This window comes from Medicago sativa, chromosome 7 (assembly GCF_051527215.1).
Source record: "Medicago sativa cultivar Bolivia chromosome 7, Bolivia_mono, whole genome shotgun sequence".
NCBI classification, from domain to species: Eukaryota; Viridiplantae; Streptophyta; class Magnoliopsida; order Fabales; family Fabaceae; genus Medicago; species Medicago sativa.
Genome location: NC_140755.1, coordinates 81,109,360 through 81,131,355, shown reverse-complemented (window position 1 = coordinate 81,131,355; position 21,996 = coordinate 81,109,360). Strand labels below are relative to the sequence as shown.

General features: G+C 34.1%; 1 protein-coding gene and 1 long non-coding RNA gene across 2 annotated transcripts; both read right to left on the bottom strand.

Annotated features, from left to right (window-relative positions):
• Positions 1-10,752: 10,752 nt before the first annotated feature.
• Positions 10,753-12,086, bottom strand: LOC146909121 (uncharacterized). The gene is made up of 2 exons (XR_015019232.1): positions 11,487-12,086; positions 10,753-11,190 (listed from the first exon to the last, which is right to left on the bottom strand). It is a non-coding gene; the product is annotated as an uncharacterized LOC146909121 (long non-coding RNA).
• A 987-nt stretch (positions 12,087-13,073) lies between these two features.
• Positions 13,074-20,306, bottom strand: LOC146909120 (uncharacterized). The gene is made up of 2 exons (XM_085729326.1): positions 18,368-20,306; positions 13,074-13,163 (listed from the first exon to the last, which is right to left on the bottom strand). Exons 1-2 carry the CDS (start codon positions 20,129-20,131, stop codon positions 13,074-13,076), a joined length of 1,854 nt encoding a protein of 617 aa, XP_085585452.1. The 5' UTR covers positions 20,132-20,306.
• Between the last annotated feature and the right edge of the window lie 1,690 nt (positions 20,307-21,996).

Here is a 21,996-nt window from a genome sequence, read left to right as displayed (position 1 = left end):
TCTCTCTCTTTTTTTTTTTTCTGATTATCTTTATGAAATAAACTGTACAGTCCAAAAATGTTTTTTAAAGTTTTTTCAGAAAGTTTAATAAACCGGAAATATTATTACATGCTGAATTCGGAAAGGATGAAAGTGAGGGCGAAAAAGAAAGGTGTAAAAAGTTAAATGATACAAAGACAAAACTAACATTTTTAGTGGTTTGTAAGAGTGAAGACACACTTGCAAAGATACATGGTAAATTTTCTACTTTTGATAACTAACTAAAAAATGTCACCTAAGAGGTCACCACTTCACGAAATTGTTTCCACTAATTTATAGGTCTGCCTCTTTTTAAAACTGAACAAAAATTGCACACAAATGGTACTCCCTCCCATGATTTGTTCTCACTAACTTGTGGCCTTAAATCCACTTTAATACCCCCAAAAAAAATTACAAATATGAGAGATTCTCTTGTGACTTTGTTTAATTGAATTTGAGACATCACCCAATAAATTTAGATATTCGTATCTTACGTTTGTGAGTCCTCGTTATTATTTTTATTACAAATGTCTTAAGGGTTTTTAGTAAAAAATAGCTCCAAGAGGATTTTTAAGTTAGACTTGATATTAAATTTCTTTAGCATAAGTTTTGGTTTTTACTTACCATATTTTTTCTTTAACGTTTTGTTTATGTTTTTATTTTTGTTATTTGCTCTTTTGTATTATATAAATTTTCATTGTGTTGCTTAAAAAAGTCAACACCAACGGGTGTTAATTTTTACAACATCATGTATACACGAAACACACATAACCTAAAATTATACATAACTTGGAAAATAGTACACTCCATTTCACACCACAAACTTGAAATAACAATTCTTTTAGAGTTTAAATTAAAATCGAATGGTGTATGCACGCACCATCACGACCACTATGTGAAATCTAACATATTCCTTTTAAATGATGCCTTTTTTTTTTTTTTTTTTTTTTTTTAACAAAAGAGGGCCAAAGCCCTTTTAAATGATGCCTTTAATATTGAAGTAAGGTGACTCTGTATAATATATTGTTTAGAACTTGGTGATAAATTATAAGGTCCGTAGTTTGATAAATTCTGTGGGGAGCAAACATTATGAACGGTTCACCATCCTCCATTTATTTTTATTTTTTGGTTATTTTTTTTTTAACAAAAGAGGGCCAAAGCCCTTTTAAATGATGCCTTTAATATTGAAGTAAGGTGACTCTGTATAATATATTGTTTAGAACTTGGTGATAAATTATAAGGTCCGTAGTTTGATAAATTCTGTGGTGAGCAAACATTATGAACGGTTCACCATCCTCCATTTATTTTTATTTTTTGGTTAGGTAGTCTAGTGGCTCCATTTATTTTTATTTTTTGGTTAGGTAGTCTAGTGTCTAGATTTTGGTTAGGTAGTCTAGTGGCTAGAATTCACCTTATAAGCTGAATAAGTGGGGTGTCCGGGGTTCGAACCCCGGCCCCTGCATATAAAATGCATTGTCCTACCAACTGAGCTATGCTCACGGGACCCATTTATTTATCTTATTGCAATAGTTATATTGTTTTATTTAAATAATAATGTATTATTATATAAAAATGATTTATTTATATAAAAAAATTGTTGTTTTTTGACCCCGGACAATGTTTATAGGATAATGTTTTATTTGATTGCTTTATTTAGTTATATAAGAACTTTTTATTAATTTTGATCGTTTTATTTATATAATAATGCTCTATTTAGTTATATAATATAAGCTAAAATATGTTTTTGATCCCTGCAAATATAGAGACTTTGGGCTTTGGTCCCTGATATTTTTTTTTTTTAAAATCCATCCCCGCAAAATTTTTTGTTTTTTAAAATAGTCCTTGAACTCACTTTTTGGATGATTTGGCTCATTTTTGGTTAGGTGTCACTTGCTGACTGTACCGACTTGAACACATGGCACACACATGACATTTAACTTATTTTAAACTAGCGGAAAGAAGGGCACTATCGTGCCCGTCTGTCCTCTCTTTCTACTGCGCTAACGCTTGTGATTATTTTATTATGTTTGTTTGTATAATTTTGATTAAATTTTTAAATACTAAAGGAAATTATTGATATATTGATTTATAAACAAAATATTGTCAAGTTATATAACAATTATTTATGAACTCAATATATTTTAGTTTGTCTGCATATAAAATAAAGAAAAAATAATGATCTTTTATTGTTTATTCTAATAGTAATTAGTAACATCATAATATAAATGTATAAATGACATTTTATGTGAAAGAAACATTGTTATGATTGCGATAAAAGAATATCTTTAAAAACTACATTTTTCGTAAAGTCTCCATCTTCTCCTTCTATTTTCCCTTCATTAATGAGAACTTTTGTTGAATTTTGAGAAACTCCTCTCGATAAAGCTACATATAATTGACCATGATTGAAAATATGTCGTGGAAGATAGATTCCGACATTGAGAATTGTCTGCCCTTTAACAATAATTTTTGCTCACATTTGTTACTAATATTTTTTTAGATGATTTAAAGTTCAATCTTTAACATAATATTTTGCTCACGTTTGTTACTAATATTTTTTTCCAGAGGATTTAAACTTCAATCTTCAACATTATTTTTTGCTCACGTTTGTTACTAATATTTTTTTTAGAGTATTTAAAGTTCAATCTTTAACATTATTTTTTTCTCACGTTTGTTACTAATCTTTTTTTAGAGGATTTAAAGTCCAATCTTTAACATTATTTTTTGCTCACGTTTGTTACTAATCTTTTTTTTAGATAATTTATAGTTCAATCTTCAACAATATTTTTTGCTCACGTCTATTACTAATCTTTTTTTAGAGGATTTAAAGTCCAATCTTTAACAATATTTTTTGCTCACGTTTGTTACTAATTTTTTTTAGAGGATTTAAATTCCAATATTTAACATTATTTTTTGCTCATGTTTGTTACTAATCTTTTTTTTAGAGGATTTAAAGTCCAATCTTATCCATTATTTTTTACTCACGTTTGTTACAATTGATCAAAGACTAAGGATGAGTAATTTATATCAATAAAATAATATGGAATGCTGCTTTTTGTGGAAGGGATATGAAAATACTTGACAATCTTTGTCGGTTGTATTGAGGGGAATAACACAGATGTACAACATAAAAACGGCTGATAAAAAAGTAACATGAGTTATTGTTTTGTGCTAGTTTTTTTGTGAGTTTGATCTTTGGTTAACAGAGGTGAAAGAGGGTTAACGGTGACAATTAGTGACATGGATTACTAATCCAAATATTATTTTATAATTGGCTATTTGTATTTAAAATTAAGGGTATTTTTGGAAAGAAAAGTCCAACCCAAAGGTGTGCTTATAGATAAAAAAAAAAAAAGCACACTATCTTAGTTTGTATAAGCAATTATAAACCAGCAAAGTCAAATAATTCTTAAAATTAATCGTAAATAATTTGAATTATAATACTTATAAACCAGCAAAGTCAAATAATCCATAAAATTAATCAACTTTGATTAGTTGTAACATGAAAGAAGAAAAAAAACTTACAGGTTAATTCTGAATTCTGATGCAGAGGACGGAGAAAGGTTGAGAAAAACTAAACAATGCGGGAACGAACTATGAACTGTGAGAACCCTACTTATTAATATTTTTAATATAGTGCTAACAAATCTTTTTCTAAAAGATTTTGAATCATAATATTTTGCTCACGTTTATTACTAATATTTTTATCAGAGGATTTAAAGTCCAATTTTTAACATTATTTTTATCTCATGTTTGTTAATAATCTTTTTTTTTGCTCACGTTTGTTACTAATCTTTTATTAGAGGAATTAAAGTCTAATATTTAACATTATTTTTTGCTCATGTTTGTTACTAATATTCTTTTGGAGGATTTAAAGTCCAATCTTTTGTTCACGTTTGTTACTAATCTTTTTTTAGAAGATTTATAGTCCATTTAATATAGTGCTAACAAATCTTTTTCTAAAAGATTTTGAATCGTAATATTTTGTTCACGATTGTTACTAATATTTTTATCAGAGGATTTAAAGTCCAATTTTTAACATTATTTTTTGCTTAGTTTGTTACTAATCTTTTTTTTTTCGCTCACGTTTGTTACTAATATTTTATTAGAGGATTTAAATTCTAATCTTTAACATTATTTTTTGCTCATGTTTGTTATTAATCTTTTTTTAGAGGATTTAAAGTCCAATCTTTAACAATATTTTTTGCTCACGTTTGTTACTAATCTTTTTTTAGAGGATTTATAGTCCAATCCTCATCGGCTATTATTTTTGTTTAAAAAAAATTAAAAAAACTCATAGACTGGTGAGAAATAAAGCAGGAAAAAACATAAACTTTGGATTTTTTTTTTCATAAGTGATTATTGCTCAACTTTGATTTTCACAAATTCTGATTCATTCATTCTTCTAACAAAAAAAAGTAAAAACAAAGCTTGAATTGTAATGTTGGTGGAAAGGTAATTGCTCGAAGGATAAAACAGAAAGATATTCAATTCATCAAGTGGACCTTAAAGATATTCCATTCAATGGTGCTTCAGAAGTATTAATCAAGTTCGTGAGCCTTGGAACTTTCTAATTTTTTAGAGGTGATGAGATGTGATCAGAGGGTACTATGATGAATTCTGGATCGATTTGAATTCATGAGAAGAGACATAAAGAATGCAAATATAATTTTTAAACTTTTTGTGAGTTTGATCTGTAGTTAACGGTGGTAAAAGAAAGTTAACGGTGACGATTAGTGACATTGATTATTAATCCATGTGTTATTTTATAATTGGCTATTTCTATTTAAAATTAAGGGTATTTTTGGAAAGAAAATTCCAACCCAAAAGTATACTGAAAGGGTAGTTTTCTTTATTTATAGTATAGATAATTCATAAATCATTTTAATAAAACTAATTTTTTTTCTTTTCCAAATTACAAAAAATTGTAACCATATTGTTGTCCATAATTCATCAGTTCAATCATCTTATTGCCCAGAATTCATAGCTTCATCATCTTGAAGTTAAAAACTTCATCGGTTCATCATCTTGCAGCCCAGAAATTCATTAGTTCATCATTCTGCAGCCCAAAAATTCAACTTCCTCTTCACCACGCACTCATACTCCTTATCTCAAACTCAAAACTCAAACCCAAAAGCACTCAACAACACATTCACACCTAAGCTTCATCATCTTCCCACTTAATGCATATTCCCTTTTCTTCTTCTTTAGCTTCAAAACAAATTGTGGCGAAACATATGCCATTGAACGGAACTAACAACAACACCCGAATCTCACCACACCATTTGATGTGGGATGACGGGAAGAAAAGAAGAAATTATTGCAACTACTTCTTCATGAAACACACGATGGAAAAGGAAATTGAAATAGGCTTAAGAGTTGTTTGCAATTAGACAAGTTTGTTTTGAATTTCATTCCCAATTTCTCAATGATATGTTGATTGCTTTTATGGGTTTCTTCTTTTAATTAATTGAATTAATAAATTAGATCTTATATTTTTTTAGTTTCTAAATTATATAATAATTTGGAATTGCCATGTGTTCAAGTCGGTACAGTCAGCAAGTGACACCTAAGCAAAAATGAGCCAAATCAGCCAAAAAGTGGATCCAGGGACTATTTTAAAAAACAAAAAATTTTGCAGGGATGGATTTCAGTTTTTTTTTTACCAGGGACCAAAACCCAAACTTGTTATATTTGCATGGACAAAAACATATTTTAGCCTATAATATATTTTAAATGAGCAATGCTATATCTCTAGAAAAATAACATCAAGAATTCTTCAAGAATAAAGAATAGCCAATCACAATGCACTATTTGCCACAATTCAAGGAGGTGTGGCTGAAAAATAGGAAGTGGACAAATAAATCATCCAATTAAAATTTGCCAACTATTTCTTGAAAAATTCTTGAAGCTATTTTTCTTGAGAAGTAGCATTTTTCATTTTAAATTTATGAAGGAGCGTGGTGTAAAAAAGGAGTTAAAATAGCATCCCACGAGATAAAAGTTGGAGAGCTGGATTGCTCCATAACTCTCCCTTCTGATACAAGGTTCGTTAGACTTAGAAGGTTCTAGACTTAGGGCACTTCAAGTTCAAAGGACTTATATGAAGATGGTTGATACCAACCTATTATCTGCATTTCTGATGAGGTGGCCTCTAGAGACGTCGTCATTTCATATGTCATTTGATGACATGATGATTATACTATATGACAGGAGTGCCTATTTCACCTTATAATTAAAGGTCATGTCTACTATCAACCTCTAGGTATAGTTGAAGAATGAGCATCCTCGTTTGCTCACCAACTATTGGAGGTGACTTATGATGAGGCTAGTGCATAGACAAGGAGGATTAGTCATGTACTATGTTAGACTATGTGCAATGGGCTTGTTGAAGCTGACATTAAACAAGAAAAACCACTCCAATGGTGTGTTGAACCTGTGTTGAAGGAGTTGTTGGATGAGAGAGATGATGAACCGGTTAAACAAAATTGAACCTGCCATCCGATGCCACGTGGCGCGCTTGCATTGGACCAAACTGGCGCGTGTAGAACACGCGCAGACCAAGTCGTGTGAGCTGCAGACCTGTTGAAAGAGAATCTTGTTTTTGGATGACGTTGCAGACGTGGCGCTTTCTGATTGGTCGGGCAGATTGTTATCCTTTTAATTATTTAATTCAACAATTTCGTTGAAAAATAATTTTTAAAAAAAAAAAAAATTACCAAAATTCATGATTTTTTTTCCTCTATAAATAGAGACTTGGTTCATTTGATTTGGACACAGAAAAAAAAACCAAGTTTTTCACTATATTCATCTTATTTTTATCTTTCTATTAGCAAACTAAGTGAAGATGATTTGTATTGTACTAAATAAATTACTTGTGTGTTGTGTGCTTTTTTTTTCTTGCATTTCAAGCTATTTGTGTGTTGCGTGCTTAGTTTGTTGTATTGCATTTTAAGTTACAAAAAAAAAATGTTAAGTGTTTCTTTATTTTAATTTAATTATAATCGATAATTGTAATTTTATGTAATTATAAAAACAAAAATATAAAATTAAATAAGAATAAGAAATAAAAGGTGGTGGGGTAGAGTGTTGAATGAAAAAAACCATTGGAGAGGTTAAAGTTGAATAAGTGTTGAATTAAGAGAGAGAAGATGATGTGGTGTGTTGGGAATTGAAAAAGTGGGTGTTGAAGGGTGTTTAATGTTGGTGACCATTGTAAATGGTCTTACAGTAGAGGTTGGCAATATGGTTTGTTTGTTATTGGAGGGTTTGACTATACTGTTATGTCGTACATGCTTCTATTTTAAAAGTTTTTTAAAAAAAATAGAATATGTGCAATTTGAATTATTGAATAAAACAATAGATTACATCTAGAGTGGAGTGTTTTTTGTTTTTAATAAATCTAGAGTGGAGTGTTTAAGTGGTCTAATATGGTCAAATTTTAAGGATTGTTGGATCATAAAGTACCAAATCTCGTGGTACCAAATCTTGTGGTACATACAATTAATAGCTACATTAGTTAGCAACAAGGAGCATAAATTTAGCAAATGATAAGAAAAATTAGGCATAGAAATAATTTATGAAGAATTCATTGATAGATTCTATAGTTTTGTATTTTGATAAATTTGGTAGATAATATTAGTAGGAACTTTGATATTTAGCTAGTATTGTTTGTACAAAAAGTATATTGTTGCACTTAAAGAAATCAGTTCATGTTCAGCTAGAAAATAATTCTAAGAAGACAAACAATATATAATTCTATTAACATTTTTTGGGAAGGAATTCAAATCCCCTTTTGTGGTGAAGTGCAACAATTGCTTATAATTATGACAATATACCACTACATATAATATCACTTTTTAAGTATATACTTAAAATTAAGTAGATTACAAGTTTTTTTTTCTTCATATGATAAATCATCCTTGTCCTCTTAACATAGGTTATCATACGTACATCATATTAATAATACTCTATTTAGAGGTTTATATTAGTTTTGAAGTTGATCGAGTTTTGTTCTTTTGTTGTAAATTTCAATTATATTCAAGATAAAGTATATATTGTGCTCTTGTATTAATACATAATCTCTTTTGTTGCTTTAAGAATGCTATGTTATTTTCTGTATGAATCATTGTTTTGATTCCTTTGGTAGGAACTATAATTAGGACCTCACATACTTGTATATATGATTTTTATGTTGGATAAAATGTGTATATTTTGTGATGCAAATGCTTTAGTAGAGCTAGCAACAAAATACCAAAAGTTCTTGAAAAAAAATCCAGTTCCAAAATGTCATGCACCGGATGGAGTTGTTGTTAATTGCCAACATGTCAGGTTGAAACCTTTGACTTAGTAACCTTGAATATCACTTTTATTGATGAGGTTATTCAATCCTGCTAATGCATTCGTGCATGCACAATGAATTAAAAAATAAATTTGTGTCAATGAAGCTTTGATTGTTTAATAATTTCTGCAAGCACTATTGTTTGGAATTTGTGTTCTTTAATTTCTATAATTTAATGTAATTATTTTTTATGGAGCACTGATGTAGTACCAAAAGTAAGTATATTTTGTATCATTTCCATAGGGACTAGTGTGATATTTCGAAGCCTTTCAACAATCGATATTGTTCTAATTGATGGGTTTATAAGTTGTTTGTTTGAATAACCTAATAAAACTATAGCAAGATAAATGATATGGAGTTTAGCAGACAGATAAGTATGTTGGGATTAAACTTCATCAACCTAGTTCATATGTATCCTCATGATTAGAACTACAAATTCTAGTACTATTCGATATTATCATGTATTGCTCAACAAGCGTTATTTATGACTAAATAACGTTGTGGGTTCCATAATATTGATTAATCGACGATTTCTCAGGCTATCAATCAATAGGAAAGCATTATAGTTCAACTAGACCATCCACCCGTGCTGCCGCACGGGTCATATCGATTTGAAACTAATCATGTACATAAGTTGACATTAAAATGCTTGCGGTGCAACATAAAATGTTTGTAAAGAAAAGTAATATAAAAAAATATTTCATGTTGGTAGAAAGCATTCAAATCTGTCTGTAAGCTACATTATAAATGCTTTCCATGCGTTGACTATCTCTTGGAAACAAAACATGTAAATAACATGAAAATAAAAAGGTTGCAGTGCAAATTAAATTGGTTAAAACAGAATTACAGTAAACAAAGCCCTCAAGTGGTAGATTGCGGAAAATCTCCTTGTAAACTACATTAGAAATGGTTGCACTTTTATCTTCATCTCATATACCTTTTACTTGCACGCATATCTACAACATTATGTTCACAGAGACATACAGTGAGCCACAAAACTTTTAATGGTTGCACGACTATCTTTTTTTATCTCTTATACTCCGTACTTGCATAGCTATCTAACGTGGTTCTCTCACAGATACGTAGACATAGAGTCACACAATCTTTAATGCTTGTATGTCTATCTATTCATCTCCTATATTCCCTGCTTGCAAGCCTATCTATAATGATTCGTTCATAAATGAACATGTTGATCGACACAACTATTAATGAGTACACGCCTATCTAACAGCTTATAGGCATATTTACCATTGTTTCTCACAATATTTAATGTGTGCACGCTAATAGACACACTACTTCGTTAAGATTGGAAAACTTATTAATTGCACGCCTACCATTCATTGAGCCACGCAAAATTTAAAGATTGCACGCCTATCATTCATTGAGCCGCGCAAAAATTTAAAGATTACAATCCTAAGATTCATTGAGCCACACAAAATTTAAAGATTGCACGCCTATCATTCATTGAGCCAGAAAAAATTTAAAGATTGCAACTTATCCCTTATTAAGCCACCCAAAATTTAATGATTGCACGTCTAACATTCATTAAGCGACACAATATTTAAAGATTGCACACCTGCCATTTATTGAGCCACGTAAAATTTAAAGATTGCACATCTACCATTCATTAGAAAGAGAGAAATTTGGAATTAAATACACTTTTTTTCCAATGATAGTAATTAACCAAGTTAAAGAAGGGTCAAAATGGGCCTAGAGTGGTTAAGATGACAAAATTTTACACTAAAAATTCTAATAAACCACGAAAAAGATAGCCTCAATTATCTTAAAAAAATTTCATATATTTTATTAACTTGTGATATTTTCCGATGAATATTATTTAGAGATTGTGATATTTCATCGACTAAAAGTGATAGTTTCTTCATTTTTTTCGGAACCAAATAAATATTTTTTATAAGTTATATTAGAATACATATTTTAACATGCAGAATGCTCATTTTAAATAAATGGATTGCCTTCCAAAGAATCAAATATTTCTTTGCATATTGCTAGCCTTTATATCTCAATGAATCACAACATACAACTATTCTTTTTTTCTTTTTTTTGAATAACTTACACCTATTCTTCTTTTTTTTTTTTTTTTTGCAAACTTACATCCATTCTTCTTGAAGCTAAAAGAGACACGGTGTGACCCTTTAGACAATTCAAAATATATGGCTAGTGGTTACGATTCAATGGCCTTCTTGGTTGGTTTTACAAATGCTTGTCATGAATATTTCTAAGAGCGTGCAGGATGGAATACTAAACCAGCAAGAAGATACCAAACACAATATAGTAGAGGAGGGAATGTTCAAAATAGAATTGATAGCAAATTGTGACTATTGAAGAAAATCAGTAACAACCTTTCTAGAAATTTCAATTAGCAATGTCGAAAGTTATTCAATATCAGTTCACAATTCATATAGAAAAAACAATGTCAAATAATCCACAAAATATTGACTAAATATGTCATTGGTAGTTAAACTTACATTAGACAGCCCTTTGCAACAACACAGGCACACTAAATTGGTCCTTCATGACATATTTTCTTGCTTTTGTCATTGGTCCTTACTTATACAAAAGTTGTTCAATTAAGAAAGTAATGATAAAAGGAAAAAGGTATAGCAGAACTTATATATCTTAGCTCAGCAACTTCTCCCACAAATTGACAAAATCCCTTAAATCTTTTTCAGAAAATTCGTGAGGAATTAATTCCCCCAATTGAGACCCATGTTGTGGAAGCTGGAAGGGCACAAAGCTTAGCGTGTTTCTTTTACTTGTTATCATCTTCACCATCTAACATTACAGAGGAGCTACAAAGAAGAGATATAGACCTGCACCCAATCCTTTCGTCAAGTAAATTCCTTGATTGTTCCTCTCACGTATAATCTTAATATAATTAGAGCTACAAAGAAGAGATATAAACAGCATAACAACAAACAGGAAACTCACATATAATCTTAATATAATTAGAAGAACATAATCCAAATCTCTTTATAGTTTTATCTCTTAATATAAGAACACAGTCCACAATAGGAAACAACATAGAAAAAAGAACACATTCCATAATAGGAAACAACGTACAAAATAATAAAACAGTAAACAGCATAACAACAAACAGGAAACTCACGTATTCAACATCCAACTCTATCAGGTAAATCCTATATTGCAGCCGCAATTCATTGATCATCCTGTCCATCTCAGTCTGAGGATTTGGATCGAGAGGAGCTTTAAAGAAAACATAAAACAAATAAGAAAAATTAGACAATGATTACATACGAAAATAAAACGTTAACAAATGATATAAAGCTGTAAATGGATTAATACCAATCAAGCAATGGTAGGAGAGCATTGAAAGCAGGTTATTGTGAGCCATCTTTTAACCCGAAACGGAAAAATAATGAAGGCATGGTGAAGGGATGCGTTTCTTTTATAGGAGGTAATGACAGAGCTCATTGGTCTATATTTGCCTTGGAAACACGCACCTCAATTGTAACAAATGGAACATGAAGAGTTGTGTAAATTGCTTAGAAAACCTAGTTAAGTGCCTCGTAATGGGAAATATACATTTAATTAGCATCAACAGATGCATTAAGCGCCTAGGCATAAGTTAAGAGGAATTTGAATTTTGAAAATTGCATTAAATGAGTAGGTTTGCAAGATTTCCCGCTCAAACTAAAGAATTAGGGTTTTGCATATTTGTTTACATTGTAGGTTAGGATTAGATAATAAGGATACTTTGAGTGAATATTTAACCCAAATCCTATTTCTAGCATTTAGTACTCAACAGAGGTTATTCTAACCTAGATTCAAAAGCTACTTTTCAATAACAATTCAAATCAAGTGATTAAAGCATCAAAATCAAGAACAACATCAATATCATGAATAGTCTAGAATCATGTAACAACTTAATCAAAAGGAATACATACTTAGAAGAGTTGATTACATTTAATCCCAACAAAAAGGAAAATTAGCTACTCATTGTCATGAAAGCTTTACAAAGATGAGAAATGATGAATTAATTTGCCATCAAGCATTATTTCTCAAGAAATGTTAATCCACCTTCAATGCTTGCCCAATGATGTTTATCTATCTCTCTCTGTTTTTCGCTCTAAGGTAGGTGATAGATGTGTTCTGAAATGTTTTGGGGCTATTTATACCTTGTATGAAACTATGTAGCTCGCTTAGCAACGCCCAAGGTTGCTTAGAGAGCTCACCTTACTTCACAAGTGGGTTTATTCCACATCAGCAATGAAGACCCCAAAACCGCCTTAGCTCGCTTAGCGATCCCATCCTTCGCTCAGCCACGCCTTGAATTTATGGTTTCTGATACTTTCTGTCTATCCTCGTTGTGAGCTCGCTTGGCGAGCTGTCATGGCCATGACCTCGCTGTGAGCTCGCTTGACCATGCTATGAACTTCTGATTTTCTTTGCTCACTGCCTCCTCGCTTGGAGCTCGCTTCCTCTTGGTGCACTTTTCCTCCTTTTTTTAAATTTAAGTCTATTGGCAAGTGGATTCATACAAGAATGGTTGATATTAGACATAAAAAGCACAAAGTAGCATCTATTTCTAGGTTTTCACTTTATTCATATTTAAAAGAGCATGTAGAATCCTCTTATTCTTCTTACAAATGTGAGATGTTCTTTTACCATTTTAAATTTTTCAAAATTAAACCTCTTAATTTGCATTTACATTCTCTTGTGTCTTGGATCACCTTCATTGAAATTTCCCTTCATCTTTCTTCTTCATTTCTGTTTCTATTGGATCAAGATTTACTGTAATTGGAATGTTATGAACACCGGTTACCTTTGAATCAAGATCAAACAGTCTAGATTAAAAATTCATTATTTTTTATTTAGAAAAAAAAAATTAAAATTGCATATTTTGTGAATTGTTCGATCTGAGTCTAACAGTCACCAATTCACTAACCACATGGATGTAGGATACCCCTCTATAGGGAAATTATTTACCTTTCTTTTTATCAAAAGAAATAAAAATTAATAGAAAGTTATAAAATAATATAAAACCCTAATGTTTTAATAAAAGAGAAGTTTGAAATCACATTCTAAATCCCTCCCTTCCTTTCCAGAGAAATCATCTCCAAGCTCGAGTCCACTGTTGGAGAGGAAGTCAGCAACCACTGCTTCAATTTGCATGCATGGAGAGAATTCTTAACCACAACCTTTGGTTCGTCACTGTAACACCCCGTTCTCCCAACAAGGTAATATTAATAAATAAAATCAGAGTAATCACACAACGGAGTGTCACACTGCTAATCAAAATTTCATAATAGAAAATTGTCTATTTATTTAAATACCAACATTTAAATTATCTTACAAACTGCAGCGGAATAATTCTTTAAAATATAAATTCAACCAAATTCAACATCAATAAAAATCTTGGCACAAAGGCCACAACATAATTCAACTTTATTCTAATAGCAAGTCTTTTCTAAAATATGTGATACATAAAAGAAATGAGAAGACACTCGCGACGATCCCCATCCTAATATGTATCAGAGCCCTAGACACTTGAGCCAATCAACCTACAAGCCATCGTTACCTGCACATTACCCACGGTCGAGGCAACATATACGCAGAAGGGGTGAGAAACTTATCCAATAATAATAATAATATATAATTCATCAAATTAATGAAAGCAATAACATATCACGACATGCATCATTAATAATGTATGTAAATAAGTACATAAGCAACAACATAATTATTTTCAACAACAAGGTACAGCAACAACAACAACAACCTTATTCACAACGACTCCGACAACTCGACAATGCGACAACGACAACATCAACTCAACAATGCTACGACAACAACAACCCGACAATGCTACGACAACAACAACTAATGCAACATGCAAGTGGTACCAATCTACGCGCGTTGAATGTTAAGCATTCCAGGGCATAAGCCCCCAACAAATTGGATGGTTAAAGCATCCCAGGGCATAAGCCCCCAACAGGTGAATGATAAACATTCCAGGGCATAAGCCCCCAACGGGTTGAATGATGAACATTCCAGGGCATAAGCCCCCAACAGGTGTGAGTATGCAAATGGACTCAACTTGTGTATATCAACATACAACTTCAACAACGACTGCAACAACAACAACATATGTGCCTAAACAATTATGACACACTCCCCAACTGTGACAACAGATGATACAACGACGGCAACGACAAAAGGAATCAATATGGCATATTAGAATGCACTTTATTCAAGAGTTCACATCATTTCTACTTCCATATATAATTTTTACCTCATAAACAATCCTTAATAAATCAAAGGAACATATTAAAATGGTTAGAATAAACATCTGGTACACTAAACAAAATTCAGAAAATGGCCGTACAGGACCAGGGACGCTTTCGCGACAGAAGGACGCTTTCGCGTCCACTACAAAAAAGGGGTAGGACGCTTTCGCGACAGAAGCACGCTTTCGCGTCCAAAATGTCGTAACTCAGGATGTGGACGCTTTCTGCACGCTAATAGGACGCTTTCGCGTCCTCAACAATTTGGGTAGGACGCTTTCGCGTCAAAAGGACGCTTTCGCGTCCTCCACAAAAATTTCTGGGCAGCTACAAGGTGTGGACGCTTTCTGGACGCTAATGCGACGCTTTCGCGTCCTGCTTCAGGTTTCAGAAAAATTGCGATTTCAACATAGTTTCACCCCAAAAATCCTAGCTTTGATCCCCTAATCACCCAAATTGATTTACAAACATGTTTACAGGTTTAGTATACATCATAGGGGTAAAACAACCTATATTCATACAATTAAACAACATGTTTTATTATAAATTATCATCTAACATAACCTCTCAAACCCTAAACTCAAGAACAACAATTTCATCAATTTTCAAATTATATATCAAGATTATTAAAAGGAATCCCACCCTTACCTTAATTCAGCAACACCAAACGACAAGCTACCACAATCGATTCCTTCCTAGCTCTCTCTTGGCCTCTTCTAGGTCTTCTCTCCAAAACCAGTTTTCTTCTAATGTTTTTACGTGAAAATGTTTCTCTCCCTTTTTCTTTCTTTTACTTCAAAAATATCTCCCTTTTCTATTAATTTCCACTTAATTCCCATTAACCAAAAATAAATACTATTTCTATAATATTTCTATTTCTCATATTATTTCTATCAAATAATAACAACATTCATTTAAATAATACACAACCCCAATATTCATATAATAAAATAGCATCATAACATATTTCATATAAAATCATATAAAACATATATTTCACATAAAATCATATATATATATATATATATATAGCAATTAAAGTCATATAAAAATATTCACACATCTACTAAAATATTAGAATAAAAATGGGGCGTTACAACTCTCCCCACTTATAGAATTTCGTCCTCGAAATATTACCTCAAGTAAACAACTCAGGATAAGACTCCTGCATCTTACTCTCCAACTCCCAAGTAAGACTTTCACCAGCTGCTCCTCCCCAAACAACTCTCACTAGAGGTATCTCCTTGCCTCTCAACGTCTTCACCTTACGATCATCGATCCTCAAAGGTATAGTCTCCACCATAAGGTTGTCTCTAACTTGCACATCATCTCTAGGAATAACATGTGAAGGATCTGCTACATACTTCCGAAGTTGCGACACATGAAACACATCATGCAAGTTCGAAAGATGTGGTGGCAAACCAACTCTATAAGCCACCGTGCCAATTCTCTCAGATATTTGATAAGGACCAATAAACTTCGTAGTCAACTTCTTGGACTTCAATGCACGACCCACACCGGTCATAGGAGTGACTCTCAAGAACACATGGTCACCCTCTTGAAACTCAAGGTCCTTCCTACGCTTGTCATGATAGCTCTTCTGTCGACTCTGCGACGCTTTCATATGCTCTCTTATCATCTTGACTTTCTCCGTAGTCTGCTGAACTATTTCAGGCCCTAACACAACACTTTCACCCGACTCAAACCAACATAAAGGAGTTCTACACCTTCGACCATATAAAGCTTCAAAAGGTGCCATACCAATACTCGAGTGGTAACTATTGTTGTACGTGAACTCTATCAATGGTAGGTGACTGTCCCAAGCTCCACCTTGCTCAAGTACACACACCCTCAACAAGTCTTCTAATGATTGAATCGTTCTTTCTGACTGACCATCTGTTTGCGGATGATACGCTGAACTCAACTTCAACTGAGAGCCCAAAGCTTCTTGCAAGCTCTTCCAAAATCTCGAAGTGAACCTCGGATCTCTATCCGACACAATACTCGATGGGACACCATGCAACTTCACAATATTATGAATATAGATCTCCGCCAACTGTGCTACTGAATAGGTGATATTAATCGGAATAAAGTGTGCCGACTTCGTCAATCTATCGACAATAACCCAAATGGCATCATGCCCTCTTTGAGTGTTTGGTAAACTCGTTACAAAGTCCATGGAGATGCTATCCCATTTCCATTCCGGCACATCTAATGGTGTCAACAAACCAGCAGGCTTCTGATGTTCAACTTTCGATTTCTGACAAGTCAAACATGCATAAACAAATTGTGCGACATCACGCTTCAATCCAGACCACCAAAACAGTTTCTTCAAGTCATGGTACATCTTTGTAGCTCCCGGATGGATACTCAAGCTACTTCTGTGACTCTCTTCTAAAATCAACTTTTTCAATTCATCATTATCAGGGATACAAATCCTGCCTCGGAATCTCAACACTCCTTGATCATCAACCTGAAAATCACCATCTGTATTCTGATTACTAGCAGCCATCAAGTCTACAAATTTCAAATCAACTTCCTGGGCTTCTTTGATACTCTTCAAGAAATCATTATTAATTTTCAACATACCCAACTGAACACTCTGAGGTGCCAATTCACAAACAAGACTCAAGTCTCTAAACTGTTCCAGCAATTCAAATTCTTTCACCATCATTGCCGACATGTGCAACGTTTTCCTATTCAAGGCATCTGCAACTACATTGGCTTTACCCGGATGATAATTCAAACCAAAATCATAATCCTTCAACAACTCTAGCCACCTTCTCTGCCTCATATTCAACTCTTTTTGATCAAATAAATATTTCAGACTCTTATGATCACTAAACACTTCAAATCTGGAACCGTACAAATAGTGTCTCCAAATTTTCAACACAAAAACCACAGCAGCCAACTCTAAATCGTGTGTAGGATAATTCTTCTCATGTATTCTCAATTGTCTCGACGCATAAGCCACTACTTTGCCATCTTGCATAAGCACACCACCTAAACCCAACTTAGACGCATCACAATATACCACAAAAGGTTTATCCGTCTCTGGTAAAATCAAAATTGGAGCCGTCGTCAATCTTCGCTTCAACTCATTGAAATTATTCTCACACTGAGCATCCCACACAAAAGCTTTACCTTTACAGGTCAACTGAGTCAATGGAAGTGCCAACTTCGAAAATCCTTCGATAAATCTTCTGTAATAACCAGCCAAACCAAGAAAACTTCTGATCTCCGTAACTGACTTAGGAGTCTCCCATTGCGATACCGCTTCAACTTTCGACGGGTCAACTGCAATACCACTACCAGAAATAATATGGCCAAGGAAACTTACTTCACTTAACCAGAACTCGCACTTTGACAGTTTTGCATACAATTTCTTTTCTTTCAGCACCTGTAAAACAATCTTCAAATGTTCTGCATGCTCTTCTTCAGTCTTAGAATAAATCAAAATATCGTCAATAAACACAACAACAAATTTATCTAGAAGAGCATGAAAAATTCTGTTCATATACTCCATGAACACTCCAGGCGCATTAGTAACACCGAAAGGCATCACTTTATATTCATAGTGTCCATACCGTGTCCTAAATGCCGTCTTTTGCATATCTTCATCCTTCACCTTAATCTGATGGTAACCTGACCTCAAATCAATTTTACTAAACACACGAGCACCCACTAATTGATCCATCAAGTCGTCAATTCTCGGAAGTGGATACCTGTTCTTTATCGTCACTTTATTCAGCTGACGGCAATCCATGCACAATCTCATGCTACCATCCTTCTTCTTCACCAACAATACCGGCGCTCCCCAAGGTGAGACACTCGGTCTTACAAACTTCTTATCAAGCAATTCTTCCAACTGCTTCTTCAATTCTACCAACTCGAAGGCTGACATACGGTAAGGAGCCATCGACACAGGCTTCGTACCCGGCACAAGATCAATCGAAAATTCAACCTCCCTCTCTGGTGGCACATCTAGAATCTCATCAGGAAAAACTTCAGGAAATTCATTCACCACGGGCAATCTATCAATTACCGACTGATTCTCCACAGACAAGTACGCCATCAAGGAAAACATCAAGTTTCCATCATGTTCTAACTGCTTCAGCTGCTTGGTAGATAAAAATTCTGCCCCACTCTCTTCTTCAGCAGAAGAAAAGTACACCGTCTTCCTAAAACAATTAATATGCACATGGTTGTATTCCAACCAGTTCATACCAAGAATCACATCCATACCCGTCAACGGCAAACATACAAGATCAACTTCAAAATCCCTACCATACATGGATATAGGGCAACTCTGACAAACAAACGAAGTGGTTACTGAACCCTTAGCTGGAGTTTCAACAACCATTTCCACAGGCATACTTGACATAACTAAACCCAACTTATTTGCACAATCAACAGCAATGAAACAATGTGTAGCACCAGTATCAATAATAGCAATTAAAGGAGTACCATTAAAGAAACAAGTACCTCTGATAAGTCGATCTTCATTAGCCGTTTGTGTACCGGCCAATGCAAACACCTTCCCACTAGTCTGAGTCTTCTTAGGATTCTTACACTGAGAACTAAGATGACCCTCTTCATCACAATTGAAGCAAACCATGTCACCACGCTTGCACTCAGCCATCGTATGCCCTTTCTTGCCACAACGGTAACACTTCTTCTCATCATGTTGAGTACATGCATTACTCTTGTGGCCTTTCTCACCACACTTGTAACAAACTATCTCAGCCTGAACATTTCTTCCTTTTGGTCTCCTTTCCTCAGGCATCCTCTGTTTGCCCTTGTCAGCAGGGGCACTATAAGGCTTCGGACGACTCTGCTGTCCTTTACCCCTACGGTCACTCATCACCTTGTAGTGAGCTTTCGTATCATCTTCATAGATTCTGCATCTGCTCACCAAAGCAGAAAAGTCACGGATCTGTTGGTAACCAATGGCTCGCTTAATATCAGCACGCAAACCATTCTCAAACTTTAAGCACTTAGAAAATTCAGCATTGTCTCCAGTATAATGTGGATAGAACTGAGCCAACTCCACAAACTTGGCTGCATACTCTGTCACCGACATGTTTCCTTGCTTCAGCTCAAGGAACTCAATCTCTTTTCTTCCGCGAACATCCTCAGGGAAATATCTGTTTAGGAACTCTCTCCTAAACGCAGCCCAAGTCACAACTGCATCACCTTGCTCTAATTCAGGTAAGAGACTCACCCACCAGTCATCAGCTTCCACAGCTAGCATGTGCGTACCAAAACGCACCTTCTGGTCATCAGTGCATTTCATAACCCTGAAAACTCTTTCAACCTCTTTGAGCCATGTCTGTGCTCCATCAGGGTCGTACCTTCCTTTGAAAGTGGGAGGATGATTCCTCAGAAAGGCTTCCAACATTCTTACATCAGCATTAACACCAGCACCAGCATTCTGTTGTTGTCCTATAGCTTGGGCCACAGCTTCGAATGCAGCAGCCACCGCAGCATCGTTTCTTCCAGCCATTCTATTTCTCTTATAACAGATAATATTCGCAGCCTCCAGGTCTCCACTCTACATAACAACAAAAATCAGCACAACTAAGACAATATAAATTGTCAAACAACTCTACATGGCTCGACACGACTCTACTAATTGGCCGGACGGACCGACCTGCTCTGATACCAATTGTAACACCCCGTTCTCCCAACAAGGTAATATTAATAAATAAAATCAGAGTAATCACACAACGGAGTGTCACACTGCTAATCAAAATTTCATAATAGAAAATTGTCTATTTATTTAAATACCAACATTTAAATTATCTTACAAACTGCAGCGGAATAATTCTTTAAAATATAAATTCAACCAAATTCAACATCAATAAAAATCTTGGCACAAAGGCCACAACATAATTCAACTTTATTCTAATAGCAAGTCTTTTCCAAAATATGTGATACATAAAAGAAATGAGAAGACACTCGCGACGATCCCCATCCTAATATGTATCAGAGCCCTAGACACTTGAGCCAATCAACCTACAAGTCATCGTTACCTGCACATTACCCACGGTCGAGGCAACATATACGCAGAAGGGGTGAGAAACTTATCCAATAATAATAATATATAATTCATCAAATTAATGAAAGCAATAACATATCACGACATGCATCATTAATAATGTATGTAAATAAGTACATAAGCAACAACATAATTATTTTCAACAACAAGGTACAGCAACAACAACAACAACCTTATTCACAACGACTCCGACAACTCGACAATGCGACAACGACAACATCAACTCAACAATGCTACGACAACAACAACCCGACAATGCTACGACAACAACAACTAATGCAACATGCAAGTGGTACCAATCTACGCGCGTTGAATGTTAAGCATTCCAGGGCATAAGCCCCCAACAAATTGGATGGTTAAAGCATCCCAGGGCATAAGCCCCCAACAGGTGAATGATAAACATTCCAGGGCATAAGCCCCCAACGGGTTGAATGATGAACATTCCAGGGCATAAGCCCCCAACAGGTGTGAGTATGCAAATGGACTCAACTTGTGTATATCAACATACAACTTCAACAACGACTGCAACAACAACAACATATGTGCCTAAACAATTATGACACACTCCCCAACTGTGACAACAGATGATACAACAACGGCAACGACAAAAGGAATCAATATGGCATATTAGAATGCACTTTATTCAAGAGTTTACATCATTTCTACTTCCATATATAATTTTTACCTCATAAACAATCCTTAATAAATCAAAGGAACATATTAAAATGGTTAGAATAAACATCTGGTACACTAAACGAAATTCAGAAAATGGCCGTACAGGACCAGGGACGCTTTCGCGACAGAAGGACGCTTTCGCGTCCACTACAAAAAAGGGGTAGGACGCTTTCGCGACAGAATCACGCTTTCGCGTCCAAAATGTCGTAACTCAGGATGTGGACGCTTTCTGCACGCTAATAGGACGCTTTCGCGTCCTCAACAATTTGGGTAGGACGCTTTCGCGTCAAAAGGACGCTTTCGCGTCCTCCACAAAAATTTCTGGGCAGCTACAAGGTGTGGACGCTTTCTGGACGCTAATGCGACGCTTTCGCGTTCTGCTTCAGGTTTCAGAAAAATTGCGATTTCAACATAGTTTCACCCCAAAAATCCTAGCTTTGATCCCCTAATCACCCAAATTGGTTTACAAACATGTTTACAGGTTTAGTATACATCATAGGGGTAAAACAACCTATATTCATACAATTAAACAACATGTTTTATTATAAATTATCATCTAACATAACCTCTCAAACCCTAAACTCAAGAACAACAATTTCATCAATTTTCAAATTATATATCAAGATTATTGAAAG